Source organism: Amborella trichopoda, chromosome 2, assembly GCF_054954075.1.
Source record: "Amborella trichopoda isolate Santa Cruz 75 chromosome 2, AtrichopodaSantaCruz75HAP2 v2.0, whole genome shotgun sequence".
In the NCBI taxonomy this organism is placed as follows: Eukaryota; Viridiplantae; Streptophyta; class Magnoliopsida; order Amborellales; family Amborellaceae; genus Amborella; species Amborella trichopoda.
The window spans coordinates 68,138,947-68,156,153 of NC_142337.1; the positions used below are offsets into that span (position 1 = coordinate 68,138,947).

The window sequence follows — 17,207 nt, forward strand, 5'->3', positions numbered from 1 at the left end:
TTTTTGTCTTATAAGTTTAAAATTTGAATTTTTTGGTAAAGAAAAGAGGTTTTCATGGCGTCTGGAACGGCTGTTTCTTTTTTTAATAAATACGAACAATGAATGTTAACGGTCCATTGAGTGTGAAAAGGAGCAGAAAGTTTGAGGAATTAGGGTTTGAATTCAAGGTTAAAGAGGGTGATTTAGAGTTTTACAGCGTTGTTTGTTTCTGGTTTTTACTGTAATTTATTGGGAACAGTTTGAAAGGGACAAGTCTAGAGTCTCTGGGAACTGGCATTGTTAGGCGGTCCATGGCTTGGCCCTGTATTTTTTGTGGTTTACTGTTTCCCTGCTGTTTATTTGAAGTAAAAGGGAGACTAGAGAGTTTGACCGCTCTTTGTCTGGTTTTACTACGGTGAAAACGAGAAAAAATTGAAAATGGCAGGTTTTGTGCCCTTGATTTGTTTCCATTTCAATAAAGAGATTCATTGAATGATGACTGTGCCTTCCTGTTTACACTAAATTAATCTGTGCATTCAAAATGAAATCTTATTAGATTATTATTTTTTATTGTTATTGAAGAAATCTATGGCCTTTTTTTGAAGCACAAATACGGCCTTATTCTGTGGATTATTGAAGAAAAAACTTCGTCGTAACAAACTTATTTTCATATCCATAATTTTTAGAATCCATTGGTGCTTCGCAAAAAAAGAGGTTTTCTGGTGCATCTCTCATGCGTTTTGTTGGGAATTTTGAACTATTTTCTCTCCGTCTGCTCAATTAGGGCTCAAATTTTATGACAAGTATTTCTCCATAGAAGTATGAAGCTGGCTTCTCTTGAAATTGAGGGCCTTTTAATGGAAGATTTTTTTTTTTTAATTTTTTCATTTGCTTTCCTGTGTTTAGTAAGCACGCCTTTCTTGTGATTTTATTGCTCTGTATTTTCTTTCTCTAAAATAGCAACAATTACAGATTTCACACCATTCACCTGCTATTTCGTGGCTGGTGTTCGCCTGGGAGTCCAATACGTGTTCGTGGGGTGTTGTTGAGCTTCCTTTTTGTCCTAACCCTTTCTATCTAAATATCTCAACCCCACCTCTCTCTCTCTAAACTCTCGACCCCACCTCTCTCTCTCTCTCTCCAAACTCTCAACCCAACCTCTCTCTTTCTGTGAATCTCTCAACCCCCTCTCTCTGTCTCTCTCTTTCTCTTGTAACTCTGCAAGTGTGACTATATTTGGTGGTTTTGTGAGATTTTTTTTTTGTTGTTATGGGTAAAATTTATGGGAAAGTATAAGACCTTTTATACGAGGTGGTTCCTTGCATGCTCAAGATTTTAACACGCCTGGTAGTTTTAATTTTTATTTTGATTTTTTTTTTTTTTTTGGGTTGTTGTTAAATTTACCCCAATTAAATGTGTGCAGGTATGGGAGTCAAGGCAAGGCTTTCAATGGACCGACGACTCAAAGCCTCGTCGTCTGTGGCTGTGCTTTTTTTAGATGTCGTAGGGCTTGTGCTTTGGACTTGAGTGATAAAGGGAAACTTTCTCATTTTTCATTTTTTTTTTTTTTTTTTGAATCCCTGGTTTTTGTTGGGCTTGAATTTTGGACTAGAGAGAACGAAGGGACAATTTTTGGGGATTATTCTTTCTTTGTTGTTCTCTGTCTTTTATGGAGCTTGTGCTCTGGAATTGAGTGTAGAAGGGGTCGGTCTTTGGTTATTTATTTTCTTCTTTTTCTACTTTTCATTCTGTGTATTTGGGGCAATTATTCGATGGGTGAGGCCGTGAGAGAGTTGGATCCTCTTTTGAAGGATCTCCATGAGAAGAAGCAAAGCTTTAGACGCATGGCTTCTGATGTTGTTTCCTTAGCGGCGGAGCTCAAAGATGTTCGCAGTCGCATGTTGTCACAGGAAGAATTGTTTGCTCGAGAATCCAAGACCCGAAAGGTTTTTTTTTTGAATTTTTTGTTTCCATTAGTATTTATTCAGCAAACATGGTCTTTATTATTATGTTCTGGACTGGTTATGGTGTTTTAAATAGCTGGGGTTTTTCTAGGCTGCAGAGTCTAAGGCAAAAAGCATGGAGGAGGAGATACAGAGATTGCAGAAAAGATTGGAAGAGCGTAACGGGCAGTTGCAGGCTTCTTCATCTAATGCTGAGCATGTTAGTTGATGTGGTTATTTGTCGTTTGACTGTGTTCTTTTCCTTTGATGTAAATTTTGCTAGAGTTTAATGAAAACATTTTCTTGGATCTCCTTGGGTTGTTTTCTCTGTCATGTTGTATGATGGCAGATAATAATTTTAATTATGGATAGATTACAACTATGGTTTGTCATGCATCTTTGTTTTACTTCTTAATTTCTTATTCCACTTCCTTAGTAATTCCTTTGTTGTTGCTTTCTTCTCTGAATTTTTTTTATTTGTCCTTGTAACTAGGTTTCTATTTATCTCCAAAAGCATAGAAATTTTACGCATTGAACAAAGTGGTGATCTTTTTGTAAGTTGCAAACTAATGGTTTTCTTGGCATTCTTGACAAATATGGCCTATTAGATTTTTGTAATTTTTTTGACAACAATGGTTATTGTTAGGTTTGTTAACGTGCAGGTGACCTAAAACCTTTGGATTTTTTCATGCATGATGATTTGATGCAGCATGGTGATTTTTTTCTGTGGCTTTATGTTTTGAATGATGTATTAATTGGTCTAATTTGTGGCATAAACACTGATGTATAAGTGGGTGGAGTGTGGAGTGTTTGTGACATGACATAATGTTTATTTGGGGAAGGTTTTTCTATGACTTAGATTTAGGGATTCATTCATTGAATGCTCTTCTATACTGCCATCGGCAAGCGATTTGTAAATGTTTCCCACTGACAAAGTTCGAAGAAATTACTTGTAAAGCTGACATTTAAATCCTCACATTTCTGGCCCTTATTTAATAGCTTGCAGCTTGCGTCAACAGGTATTTTATATTGGAAATTCAACTGTCAAAAAATTGGATTACTTTTTAGGGATTGGATTTATGTTTTGCTTTTATTCTTTTCTGTTTTCATTTCCTTCTTCATGGTCATGTATCTTAACTTTTTATCTTGTTGATCCATTATAAACAATTTGAAAAATAATGCTCAGAGTACAATTTCCACTTTTTATTTATTTTTTTATAATTTTTTTCAAACATATTTCAAACTGTTTACAGCATTACTGTTTGATTGAGGACTGGGATATTGTCACATTCCTTTTCAGTGCTTCTAGTGTAGTCAGCATGAAGGTTTATATAATTATATGCATGCAGTATTCAAGGAACTGCTTAGCTTCTCACTGCAATCCCATTTTATGGCTATCCAGTGCTGACTAGTAATTTATGGGACTGTGAACTGAGTAACTATCTTAAATTAGGGGTCTTGGACTTTATGTGTGAGGACAATTCCATTTAAGCATGCAATTTTCCCTTTTGAATGAAGATTACCATAGAGTTATGGACATAAATCTTTCAAATGTGGCCTATAGGTAGCTCCTTTTGTATGCAATACTAAAGGCACCACTGGTCTTTATAATGGTATCCTAATTTTTGGATAGGATGCACTGACTCTTGTAATTCATTGGCTTATGTACTGGTAAGGATATTGAAGTTAGGGTTTTGGATCCGACATATTAAGAGCAGCTGAAGTGTGCCAAATCATTCAATTTGAAAATGGGGTTCTTGTTCTGATATTTGTTAGGTTTGTCAATGGACTTATTGGTCTTGCTAAAAGGCCATTTTAGTTTGATACTTTTTTCTGGATGGTAGATACTTTCTATAAACATGATCATGTTCATGAAATTTTTATTAAATTTGCAGCAAGAGCGGTTTTCTACTGTTGCATTTAGCATACAATATTATAGACCACTTTATATATTTTTTATTTGTAATTCCAATATTCAAATGTTTGCACATCTTATTGTATGGGGCAAACCACCTATTGTGATTAGAAATGAATAATAAATGTGCAAGCTGTCAAAGAATTGGGATATTGTCCTTAAACACCCGTGGTAGTTGATACCTTGCATAGGAAATTCAGTAGAGTGGAGGGCAGCCCCTCCGCATTCCCACCTTTAACATTTCAAAAAAAAAAAGACTGGGTAAGTTAGCTGCTATTTTGTTTGTGTGATTTATGTATGATATTTGTTGCAACAGGGTTATATATATATAATTCTCTTTTGTAAAATGGTTATATATGCCCAATTTCTATGCTTTTGGACATAACCTAGAAAATGGCATCTTCCTGTTCACATTATTCGAGTGACCTTGTTATTACCATTTTTGTTGGTGCTGTTTTATGGCCATTCCCTTTTTTGAAGGATACTATGTTGATGGTCATTCTTAATTTGGTGTCTTCCTACAGTGTTGCCTTGAGACTTCCAAAATAGAAAGTTGGAAATCTTTTCGTTTGCTAAGCAATCTTGTTTAAAAGCAGTAGATACTAAGATTGCTACTTGCCAATGAATTTGCTTGTCAAAATTAAAGTTGTCCATGGTGAAATACTAACTCGAACTGCATTTGTTGGAAAGGAATGTGATTTCTTTCTTCTTTTTGTTTTTAATTTTTTGGTGCTATCGTGAAGATTTAATTGTAGTTCTAACATTCATTTAACATTCCGGGGAGGGGGGGGGGTTCAGTTCTCATATTTGAACATATTCAAAGGGTTGATAATGGCTATTTTTCTTTATTGAAAGTTTACTCGTTTTCCTGCAGTATCATAAGGAGTTAGACGATTTGAGATCACAGCTATCTGCTGCTCAAGCAACTGCCGATGCCAGTGCAGCCTCTGCTCAATCTGCACATCTTCAATGCTTAACTTTGTTGCAAGAGGTAGATGACAAAAACAGTTCACTGCAAGATCATGAGGCTCGGGTTGACCGTTTAGGAAAGCAGATAGATAACTTGCAACATGATCTACAACAGAGAGAAATCTCTCAAAAAGAGTTGAGAGATGAAGTTTTAAGAATTGAACGTGAGATTAAGCTTGCAGTTTCTAAAGCTGGGGATAGCAAGGATTGTGAACTACGAAAGCTTTTAGAAGAGGTATCTCCTAAGAATTTTGAGAATATAACTAAACATTTAAGTGCAAAAGATGAAGAAATAGCTAGACTTCGAGATGAAATTAGGATTATGTCTGCACACTGGAAGCTGAAGACTCAGGAACTTGAATCTCAGGTATTTTTCTTGTTTTTATGCAGCTGCTTACGTTATCCACTCTCACATCAGCAATTTAACTTTTCTTGTCATACTATAAATATTTATTCGATCCCAATTTACCTTTACTCTGACCAGTTAGAGAAGCAACGCAGAGCTGACCAGGAACTGAAGAAAAGGGTCTTAAAGTTGGAATTTTGTCTACAAGAAGCTCGTTCTCAAACTCGGAAGCTCCAAAGGGTATAGAACATTCACCCCAGTGTTTTTTGGATTTTCTGAATTATTTATTATTACTTTATATATTGAGTGGTGTTTTTTTTTTTCGATTTCTTATTAATACTTCCTATTGCTTCTTGTACCATCCTTGATCTCATTTGCCCCTGAAACCTGTATAAACTAATTCTGTTATTCTGTAGTTACTTCTATCATTATCTTTTTAGTATGATTCATGGTGCCTATAAAAAAACAAGGTAATGGCATGCAAATTTGAAAATTTGAATTGTATATATAAAACTTTAAATGGTGCTATTGTCCAGAAGAATGAATGGCCTTTTAGGGATAATATGCATTATTTAATGTTGGAAATTTGGGCCACCATGGAATTTAATTTAATGTTAGGATTCTTGTCAATTACCTGGTCTAAGACGGTGAGGACCTTAAACTTTCTCTAAACCCGTCCCAAGCCTGGGTTGTGTTAAATAGGCAGCTAACATAAAATTTTGCCAAAGCTTCTCATGAGTCCAGAATTTGCAGACTAAAATTCATGTAGCCGACCATAATTAGTTGAAAAAGGATATGATGATGATGATGAAAATGATTGTTGTCAATTACCGCATATCTGGTGGGCAATGTGAATTAGTACCACAACTGGTGTTGGGATCTAAAATTAGGATGCAACCTAGCTGGAACTATTAAGTGGTTGATGTGAAGGTGTTCTTTCCTTCGTTATTTATTGTTGTACACCCAACCTTTGTACTTGTAGGCTACTAAGAGGCAGCTACATCAGCAGAAGGTATACGCATGTACGATCATACTTGCTATGATTCTGGAATTATCTTGCACAAGCACTTCTGAGTGCTAGACGTGTTTGAAGTTTCAACAAAAATGAGACCATATTTAGTTGTTGGCGTATGTACTTTGTGTTAGGTACATACACACATCCATCCACACACAGGTGTGCACTCTTCTTGGTGCTACTTCCCTTCCATAGGTGGCATTTCTGAGTGTTTTGCACTTAGTATTTGCTAGCTTCATATGCCATCTCATGTTTGAGCTGCTCTCTCCATTAGAATGTGATGTACATGCATAACAAAGTTTATTCATTTTATTGAGTCAAAGGATTATGTTCAGGCCTGATTCGATTTTAGTTAATTCTCCTTATATTTTGCATTAATTTCATGGTGATACATTTTTTTCATACTTGTAAATGCATGCTTGGCCTTAGAACTGAGGACACTTGGCATTTTGTTTTTCTTTTCAGATGGGTGAAAGAAGGGATAAAGCTTTGAAGGAACTGATGGAGCAGTTAACCCTGATGAAACAGGGTGAGGGCGGACGATCTGAGAAGCATAGTTTTTGGGAGACCTCTGGCTTCAAATTCATAGTTTCCATGTCAATGGTGGTTTTGGTGGTATTTGCAAAGCGGTGAAAAATGCCCACTTAGGTTTATCTTTTCCTTCAATAGATTTTGTATTGTCATGCAACATTTCAGATATAACTTTCCTCATTGTAAAAAGAAGATCCATGAAAGTCTGCAGGGGAGCTATATTTAATATTATGAAGAATGTAACATGTAGCTGTGAATGTTGGGACTTTTTAATGTTAGCATGTACCCATGCATTACTAAAGAAGATTCAGATATAATTATGACTTTGGTTTTCTCTCTCCAAGATATTGAACCAAATTGCTCCTTCTAAGTCTCCCCCACCCCCCCCCCCCCCCCCCCTCTTTCTTTTGTGTGAGAAGTTACTGCATTCTAAAACCGTTAGAATGAACAAAGATTCTCCTGCATTTTTTCATTACAAATGCTGACCTTCTAACAGAAACCTTGACCTACCAAGGAGTTACAGGTACAACCAGATGTTAATCATTTGGATCTGCATTGCTATTTGGACACAGTTTGATCAGGACCGTGGTTAGTACACTGAAGCCTTTTATATTACATCAAATACAATGATCTTCAGGATGAGAAGTAGGCCTTTTCTTACCACATCTCTGTACTCAAAATGCTTGGATTGAGGTGAGCTGTTTCAAACTATGAGTAGTGGCATCAAGGATAGCACACTGAGCATCAAGGGCATGCTGGCTAAGAGTGAATGAGCATTGCTTGCACTGGGAGGGTCTGTTCCGAAAACTGTGGCACCCGTAGGGTTGCTTGTGTTCAGCACAGATGAGCTTGAGCTGCAGCAATATTCAGAGTCAGCCAAGTATATTATTAAAAGCCACCAATCAAAGTTTGAGATTATGTGTAATGATAATGGAACTTTACCTGGTACTGGCAGATTGGTAGACACAAGACGCAGAACCTGCAAAAGATGTTCATAATTGTCACTATATGATTAGTGTAGGTAATTTGAAGTTGTTATAAATAGGGAAGCTACACTATATCCTAATGGATTGTAATCACTGTCCATCAGGGTCAGCATCAGCATGGAGAGTGTGGGAATAACAGAACAGGACATAATTCCGTTGGTGGGAACTCTTTTAAATACCCATCTTTGACCACCATTTCATTATATGGTCAATACCCTGATGGAGTATGTTTTTCCATATCCATTGGACATGAGTAAAAATTCCCATACAAAAGCACCAAACATAGACAAATACATACTTGGATTGGTAGTAACGAGCATGGCAGTTCCCCCAAAGTCACAGCTAATTGGGGTTGGAATCCTTTGGTAATAGTTATTGAAGGCATAGGAAGCATGGTCTCGAACTGTACTGGGGTTATAACACACTCCTCCCTGTTGTATGGCCGAGCAATCTGCCCCACCTTTTCCACAAGCGTAGTCCAAAGCAAGCTGCAATGCCGTGTCAGACGCGCCAGTCTTTGCCACGCACCAGCCCTGCCCAGCTACTCCAGGCGAAGTTGTGGTCGTCGGTGTAGTCACTGGATTGGTTGGGATAGTGCCAGATGGTGTGGCCGGTGTCACAACTGGTGTCGTGATGGGATTGGTGCCAGGTGTGGGTACTGGATTTGTCACTGGTGTCACTACTGGAGTGGTAGGCGGGACTGTGATGGGTGTGGTGGAAGGGATAGTGGTTGTTGGTGGGGTTACTGTGATCGGGGTTGTGACTGGTGTTGTTACTGGACTTGTGGGAGGAGTCATGATGGGATTGGTGGTTACAGTTGTAGGTGTTGTAACTGGGTTCGTGACAGGCGTAGTGACGGGATTGGTGATGACAGGGCCTGGTGTAGTGACCGGATTTATAGTTGGGACTGAGGGAGTTATCAAGGGTGTGGTTGGGTTTACTGGGACCAGAGTTGGGTTAGCTTCATCGAGCTCTCTTCGATTGGAAACAGAGTTCTCATTTTCTTTTTGGACTAAAACTCTATTTGGGTTTTCTTTCTCTGGGTTTATCTCTCTAAAAATTGCATGAATTCGAGGCACGCTCTGGGTTTCTTTCTCGATGGCTTTTTCTATTGCTTTATAATAGGATTCTGGGGAATTCTTAAGTATTACATAGACTGGAATTTCTGAATATGGAAAACCAAAAACCATGATTTGATTGATGAAATAGTGTAGTGACTGGAAATTATGGTTGGTCATCTCGAGTTTTCTACTGATTGAGGTTTCGACTACCATGAAGGACCCTGTATCTCTCAGGAAATCTGTGATCAACTGCAGTATTTTCATGAAATTCTTCTGCTGTGCATGGGGTACAGTGGAGATGTCCTCTAAGAATGACAGTGGAAGAGCGACAGAGACCTTGATCCCATGATTGAGCTTGAGGTGAACTAGGGCAGAACTAATGGAGTTTAAGGTCGACAAGAGTGATGCAAACTCTTTCTTGTTTGAAATTTCTCCACTCAGAATGATGCTGCTGATATTGAGACAGGGGAGGAATCTGATTAAATGGCTTTTAATCCAGGGAATTGCTAGTGTTTCTGAGTTCTGCAGGTTGTTGATTTCTTCTCTGGATACAAAAAGATCCAAGGTCATTGCACAGTTACACAGCCCATCTAGGATTTGGGGGCTTGAAACAAGCAACCTTGTTTTCATGGCAAGTTTCTCGTTGTTTTTCAAGAGAGAGAGAACAGTCGCCTTTGAACTGATGCTCCTTGCATCATACGACAAAGCCAGTCGAGATCCTGGGTATTTAAAATTTCAAAGAAAAAATGCCCATCAAATTTTAATCAAGAAATATATTCAACACTCAAGTATACAAAGACACCCCATTTTTTGGAAAATGATCTCTCTAAATCGAGGAGACAGTCAGAAGCAGGAAATGGAAGAAATAATCAGATTCATTATTTGTTTTCATTGAATCATACTCATTTTGTACTCTTTCTAGGAAATTTCAAGCATTTGTGGTCTATGGTAGAAGAGAGAGAGGTTCTACATACCTGAGCAACAGAGTGTGAGACTGGTGAGGATGAAGAAGAGGAACTTAACATCCAAATGACCCATTCGTTTTTTTCCTTGAAGCAGAGTACTGAGTTTTTGAAGTAAAGCGCAAGAGACCCAATTGGTTTTATCATTCTGCGAATTGAAGGCCTAAAGCAAAGGAATCCAGAATGAGGTAGAAAAGCAAAAGAAAGGCAGGCCATAAAGCTGGCACAGGGGAGAGAGAAAAGGGGGAAAAGAAAAAGAAGGAAAATTAATAGAAAAGAGAGAAGATATAAAGGTGAGATTGAATTACACAATACATTCATTGGATCCTTTTTGTTATCTCCATTTTTCATGTTCATTATTTATAATTTTTTCCTTTTCATTGTGAATGGGTTCATTGGATAATGATGTTATCTCACTTCTTGAGTGTGCAGAATGTGATCAGTGTGGGTTTTGAGAGGAAAAAAAAGGGAGGGAAAAGCAAAAGTTAAAGGTTTAGGGTGGCGCGGCTCTATGCTTTAGTTGCTGACTTGGGTTAGTGGAAATCAAAATGATGATTCTAGAGAGAGAGAGAAAGATGATTCTAGAGAGAGAGATGGATCTCAAAAATTGTGTTAGCCTAGAGAGAAGCACGAGGCTTGAAAATTATATTATTCTAGAGTGAGAAAGATGGATGGGGCATTCATATGATACTAATGTATATTCGCATGTATGTTATTGCTGATCCCCTTCCTTAAATTATTCAAGAGAGAAGAAGATGGGTTGTGCAAAATGACAGTAATTTACATATAAGATGCAAGTCACCATTGATTATGTACATAATGACAATCTCAGTCACTATTTTTTTCACTGTTTGTTTTTTTGAAAATGGTGTGGGGGTGATGGCACGTCAAAAAGCAGGAAAATTTCTCTTTTAGAAAAAGGGTCAAAGGCTACTCGAGTTCATGTTGGAGCATTCATTGTCCTTTCCTGTTGCTATGTATTCGTGAGAATCTCTATCTATGCATGAGTGCACCCGACAAAGATAAGACTTGTTGAGGGTTCATTTTGACAAATGATCATGTTATTGAGAGAGAGAGTTCATTTTGATGCCTGATCATGTTATTTGTGAGCTTATGCTTGAAATTGGTGGCATGGATAGGCCATAAAGAATATAAGCAATGGAAACATGATTTTTTCTACGCAATTTATTCGGACTTTTTTAACCATGATTTGCCACTACTTATATCTTACTGCTTGCTATGAGGAACATATATTTGAGGCAATGAATTTAACAACCAGCAGTTTATTTGGATTATTTAAATTGAAAAATATATTATAAAATTATTTATCTTTGGTTTAAAGGTAATTCTACTAGCCCTGTGGATGTTACCACGCAGCTAGTGATTGCGCTAAAATCCAAAAAAATATTTTTGAAACTTTGGTTTAAGAAGGGTGAGGATATTAAACTTTCTTTTAACCCATCTTACGTTCAGGTAAAAGAGGTGAGTTGTATTAGGCAGACAGCCAACGTAAAACTGTGTCAAAACTTATAAAATTCGTGTAGCCGATCCCAAATTTGAAAAAACGCTATGATGATAATAATGTATAGAAAAACAAAATGCCTTTAGCCACCTGTTTTCTAATCAAACCAACTAGGTTCGTAGACGCTCTTATATTTTGAGTGGTTTTTGAACAATGTATTATGTTGCAGATGCATTGCAATTATGTTTCGTTTCTTTAGGAATTAATGCTTTTCCCATAAAAGGTAGGGACAATCTTCTCTACTGAATTACCTAAAAAAAATTATTTTTCCAAAAAACGTAGAGATCATATAAATAAAAAAAACCCTACTTTTTGGTAAAAATGGAGTTAGAGATTCCTTCATAAGGCTCGTTAATACTACCACCAAGACGTTAGCCTATTTTCAAAAGTCCATATAAGGCAATGACACAATCCATTTTTGTTGGATAGTGGAAGATTTGACATATTTTTTATAGCGCAACACTATTACTCCATAAGTAAGTTGCATCTGCAACACAGTCCATTTTAGTTGGATAGTGAAACTTTGACATTTCTTTTATAGCTGGACACAATCACTGCATAAGCTGCATTAATCCATTTTTATTAGATAGTGAAGATTTGACACATCTTTTATAACATAACACAGCTACTCCATAAGTAAGTTGTATCCTTCCACAAACCATTTCCTTCTTTTAAAAAAAAAAAGTAAAATTTTCTTTATTTTCAAAGACAACTTGATTCTTCGATGGTCCATAGAAAGTTGGCGGGCTTTTTTGAGGCTGCTTTGTTTGTAAGTGATAATATTTTAATGGATGGATGCGAAGTCGACGTGGTGTTGCGTCGAAGGTTAGGATTCGAGATACCATGTTGTCCAATGCTTTGCAAAAATTTGAAAACGATTTAAGATGCCATTGCTCACAAAGAAAGGAGTTGTCCAAGCTGAAATTGACTTCCTTTCTTTTATTCAAAGGAAAGATTCCTTTCTTAGCTTTTAAGGCTGTATCCTATGGGTCGCAATGGGCCGGGTGGCTCGGCCCTGCATGGTCAGCCCAGCCCTAGAAAACTAGGGCCTGGGCCACAAAATATGGCCTGACGGCCGTGGCCTGGTCGGGCCATAGTCACAACATGACCCGGTCCAACTTGGCCCTCCCCTCGTTCTTTTTATTCTTTTGATGTATTTTATTTTTTATCTAGCCTAATCTCGACTTAGGACAAGGGCCAGACACAACAAGGGCCTACCCTATAGTGACTAGGGCTAGGGTCAAGGTTGGTCTGCCCCATCCTCAGCCCACAAGCAACATTTTGTAGCCTGAGCCCTAATTTTTTAGAGCCAGGCTACATGCCCCATTACCAGCCCTGCTGTATCCACCTTCCTAAGGTTTTGTATGAGAGAGAGAGGCTAAGAAAGCAGTTTGCCTACCGCAACTTGAGTCACTTTGATGCTTCCTCCAAGCCCTAAAATGGGCCTATTTTAGGGTTTTGGAAACCTTAGTTTCTAATGGAAAAAAAGGTGCCAAACACCCTTCTTTAGGGAGACACAAAGGCTTTACGAAACCATTCAAACAATCCTAAGCAACGTATTTCCTGTCCCACACCTGTGCACAATGGTGACTGGTTTTCATTACCACGTTTGCTCGGAAAAGGTTAGGAGACATTTCCACATGGGGATTTGGATTTTGATTCGAAATTTGTTTTGACAACCACAATCTTGAATAAGAAAAAGTAAAAAGCACCTCCTTTAGGTCTTCAAAAATGGTTTATTTAGTAAATATTTTTGGAAATTTCATTTTTGTTTTTTGTTTTTTTTTTAACATGGTAGTGATGGGCATGGAGAGTGGGCTGTAATGTTTAATCCATGATCGAATTTTTTTTGTAATCCATGATAGAATTTTTGGAAAATTTGTGATTTTTTTTTTAATCCATGATCGATTTTTTTGAAAATTTGTTTTTTTTTTTTTAATCCATATTATTCAAAGAAAAAATGAGAGAGATGATGATTCTGAGTCCACCCTATCCCAGCCATATTATTCACATATCGAGTCCCAACAACAACAGTGTAGGGATCAGCACGACAGTGCAGGTGAGCATGAAGGATGAACAATCTTCGGGGATTTTAGATTGGGAACACAACAAAACACTAACACTCAGGGATTTGGGAATAGTCAGACGCCTGCTAATATCGATGATTCGTTTTTAGATCGAATCAATGAATTGTTAAACGAATTCAATCAATGGCACCAGCGTGACCAAGAAGAACAATAACGTCGTCTATCATTTTATTTTTAGATCATATGTTACTAATTTTATACTTTATTGTAGTCCATGTATGTTGATATACTTATTCCATGATAATTATATGTTTATCCTTTTGTGTGATGTAAATTAAATGCTGAATGGCGGTTCATGTAGGGAAAGAACATATCAATATTCGCATATTCATTCAAAAACATGAAAATTATTAATGGAGTACCCTCATTTCTTATTGAATTCCTAAAAAACAATATTTATAATGAATTTTAATAATTTTTTCGAATTTTTTTTAAGCTTTATTCTGACCGATTCACCCGATTCCCGATCCGGATCGCCGATTCGCCGATTCGCCGATCCGGATCGGTTTTTTAGAAGGCCGATCGGGGTCATCGATCCGTTTTTTAAACCATTGGTTGGGACTTTTCATTTCGGCTCTTCCCTTATCATAAGATTTGCTTTATTTACAGTGATTTAAGATGTGTTTAAGACTCTAAATCCCTCACAAACCAGAACAAATGCATGAACAGTAAGGTAAAGAGTTTTTCAGATTGGGTCTAGATCGACCCCGATATCGATCCAAAGGATCAAGATCTAGATGCGGATCCAATCGGATCGAAAATGTTCGGATCCGAATTTGGATCTAAAAACTACACATAAGATCCGAATTCGAACTTGAATCTGAATCCAGATCCTAATCTGATTAGTTCCACAATCCGATCCAAAATCAGGATTAAGTCTTTAAAAGTTAAAAATATTATATATATATATAAATTAAAAAATATATAACTTATATATAAAATAATATATATTATTTTAATAATTGAGTTGGATTCGAATCAAATCCACCTATACCCTTATTTGATCCGATCAGTAATTCGGATTCATATTTTAGATCTACATTCGAATTTTGGATCCAAATCTTGACTCCATACCCAGATCCAAAATTTGGGTTTTGGATCCGAAATGGGTAAATTCTCAAGGCTAAACTGAGGAGGCCCAAACAGCAAGTACTTATACCTAGCTCATTACACATGGAAAAGAAAATGGTGCACAATCAAATTGATGGTCATAGAGATAAGGTCCAAGGAAATCGATTGTGATTATTGATGGGCCCACACAAAACATGAGAGGCCCCCTGATGTGCAAATGTTGTCTATCATTCACCATTATTGCCATGATTGTGTATCATTTCATAATGAACATTGATGATCCAAGGACTATGGTTGTCCTACTCCAATAGCGATTAAGACTAAAGTAGAATAAAGGTCTGTAATATTCTTCTATAGAAATGGGGCATCTCTGGTGATCCACAATGTTCAATGACCAAATTGGAATATAAATCTTTCCATCATTGACAATTTTACCTCACTTTTTGGTCAAAGATCTTCCAACTAAATAGATAAAAAGATTTTAGAGAACGTACACATTTATCTTTCTGGAGCATAGTTTGCTTCAACTCCCTCCGTCAAAAAACATACTTAGGAGGATTTTTTCTATCTAAAATTTTGAGGTACGAGAGCGCTTCATCTTTTTCATGGAGTCGAACGACTGAAGGAGCACAAGAGAAAAATGGGTGACTTGAATTTAGAACCATAGGAAAAGCCAAAAGCCTTCTTTGCTTATGAGCCAGACCTAGCTTCTGCATGGACTATGGATCTAGCCTCTATGAATTAGGTTCCATCCTTAAAATTTGGGGTCCTAAAATCGATTCCAAATGGGACTTTACCGAATGGAATAAATGGATATTCTTCTCCTGTGGGAGTGGAATATCTTATGAGAGTACTTTTATATGAAAATGAATATTCTTGATTCCCAATTCTCTCTCTTTCAAGCAAAGTAGAAGGCATCTCTGCACCTTGAACAGGTCCTTCATGATTGCATTCTTCTTTGGTCTTCCCACACTCTAAAATATTAAGTACAAAATTCATAGATGCTCTAACTTTTCATTCCATTATCCATCCACAAAGACATTTAATAAACTTATGTCTCCACAAAATCTTGTGGCGGCCATGAAAAAAAAAGTTCACAAATAATTATAATTGAGAAGGTAAACGATTAAAATTTGGAATTATATACTAAGAGGCTATTTACATTTTGTACGTGGATGCTATTTCCTTATTAGATGTTAAAGTGGATGGCTTAGAGTGAATCATGAAGTTTGAGAATTTTCTATTTTGAAACTTTGTATCTATTCAATGATAATCTTACGACCATTTATTTCTAAATTTAAAAGACAAGAATGATGACTTCTATATACAAAAGATAAATGATCCCATGAAAATTTTCAAAAATATTGATTGATGCACAATGCACATGCCACTGCATGGTAAATTGCAATCCCCAAAAGTTTTTCCTATTTAAATCAATCGCTAATTGCATTTCTGAATTTCTCAATAGATACCTCGCATGCTTTTTCGCCCCCAAACAACATCAATGTGTGCATGGAGCATAAATGATTAAGTGGTGTGGGTGCAAGTGCAAGTTCCCTTATTTTCCTTTCTCTATTCATAAAAGTACTACTAATTATCATTATCATCATCATAACTTTTTTCCACCTATTTGGGGGTTGTCTAATTCATAGATGTATCCTTAGTATAGAAACCCTTTAATATCCAATTGAAATATTTCCTTACCTCGTATACCATTTTTGAGAAGCAAGAAGAAGTATAAGTGCTTTAAATCGGTTCCCTCCATTCTGAAAAATAAATTTCATGTAAAAAAGAGGTGCTCCAAATCTAAGGCTCTTTTGTTCATTGATGCCAAATATGAAAGATTTTGGAGAGGAACATCTAGGGGAGAAAAAATAAAAATAAAAGAAAAGAAAAGAAACAACTTGGATCTTCAAGAGTTCCAAGTCAATAAAAAGTAAATAAAGAAAATAAATTTGGACATTTTATAGAACAGCAAATCAATTGTTAAAAATTGTTAAAGGAGCCACCAAATGAAATGAGGTTGTATATAATGAGATCATTTATCTTTATTATAAGGCGGTCACAAGCACTTCTACTCATTAAATTTCAAATTGAATGGCTTGGGTTAGTCACGCAATTCGAGAAAAATCTTTTTTAATTTAAAGTCTTTTCAATAACACTCTTACAACCACTCAATTTAAAATCCAAGAGCAAAGAGTGAAGGTGACCTCTTGTACAAAAAGTAAAGGGAAAATATACTTGTAGATCATATTTTTAAGTTTCATATCTCCATATCCTCAATGCTTCAAAACCTATCTGCCAGCCTAAAGATTTGGGTAAACTTTCTATACGTCCCCTACAACATAGAAGTTCTATGCTCCCCTTTATCCAACCGTCCATTCTGAATGTAGGGCTAAGATTGTCCCAATCACAATGTCACGTCTCAACACTATTTTATTTTTAATTTGTTTTTCTATAAACTATTTTGATACCAAATTTTGGACATCCATTCCTCTTTTAAACTCACACCAGCAAAAAATATAAAAAATATATTTTCAATAAAATAAAATGATGAAAATACCCTTGAAAGTTTCAAGGGATATTTTAGTCATTATATTTTATCAAAAAATTATATTTAATATTTTTTATAAGTGCGTTCCAATTAGAAGATGGCACCTACCAAATTTCATATTCATACAGTTTGTATAAAAAAAAAAAACTAAAAATAAAATACCTTGCGATGCCGGATCTAAGATCAATGATGGGTGGCTCTCTTGACCAAAATTGGACGGCTGGATGGTAGGGGGAGGATAGAACTTCTATGTTGTAGAAGAAACA

The 17,207-nt window shown here is 36.5% G+C and overlaps 2 protein-coding genes and 1 long non-coding RNA gene across 4 annotated transcripts; 2 read left to right on the forward strand and 1 right to left on the reverse strand.

Moving 5' to 3' along the window:
* The first annotated feature begins 1,558 nt into the window (after window positions 1-1,558).
* Window positions 1,559-7,041, forward strand: LOC18430094 (nuclear envelope-associated protein 2). Of its 2 annotated transcripts, XM_020664782.2 has the most exons (5): window positions 1,559-1,925; window positions 2,035-2,142; window positions 4,712-5,173; window positions 5,291-5,392; window positions 6,633-7,041. In XM_020664782.2, exons 1-5 carry the CDS (start codon window positions 1,752-1,754, stop codon window positions 6,798-6,800), a joined length of 1,014 nt encoding a protein of 337 aa, XP_020520441.1. In that variant the 5' UTR covers window positions 1,559-1,751; the 3' UTR covers window positions 6,801-7,041. The 2 variants fall into 2 exon arrangements, with proteins under 2 accessions (XP_020520441.1, XP_020520440.1); XM_020664781.2 differs by having other exon boundaries at window positions 4,712-5,392.
* A 101-nt stretch (window positions 7,042-7,142) lies between these two features.
* Window positions 7,143-9,894, reverse strand: LOC18430093 (uncharacterized). The gene is made up of 4 exons (XM_011623552.3): window positions 9,720-9,894; window positions 7,983-9,464; window positions 7,641-7,677; window positions 7,143-7,552 (listed from the first exon to the last, which is right to left on the reverse strand). Exons 1-4 carry the CDS (start codon window positions 9,781-9,783, stop codon window positions 7,402-7,404), a joined length of 1,734 nt encoding a protein of 577 aa, XP_011621854.1. The 5' UTR covers window positions 9,784-9,894; the 3' UTR covers window positions 7,143-7,401.
* On the forward strand, window positions 8,031-10,527 carry LOC148783451 (uncharacterized). The gene is made up of 2 exons (XR_016050313.1): window positions 8,031-10,000; window positions 10,140-10,527. It is a non-coding gene; the product is annotated as an uncharacterized LOC148783451 (long non-coding RNA).
* Window positions 10,528-17,207: the final 6,680 nt, after the last annotated feature.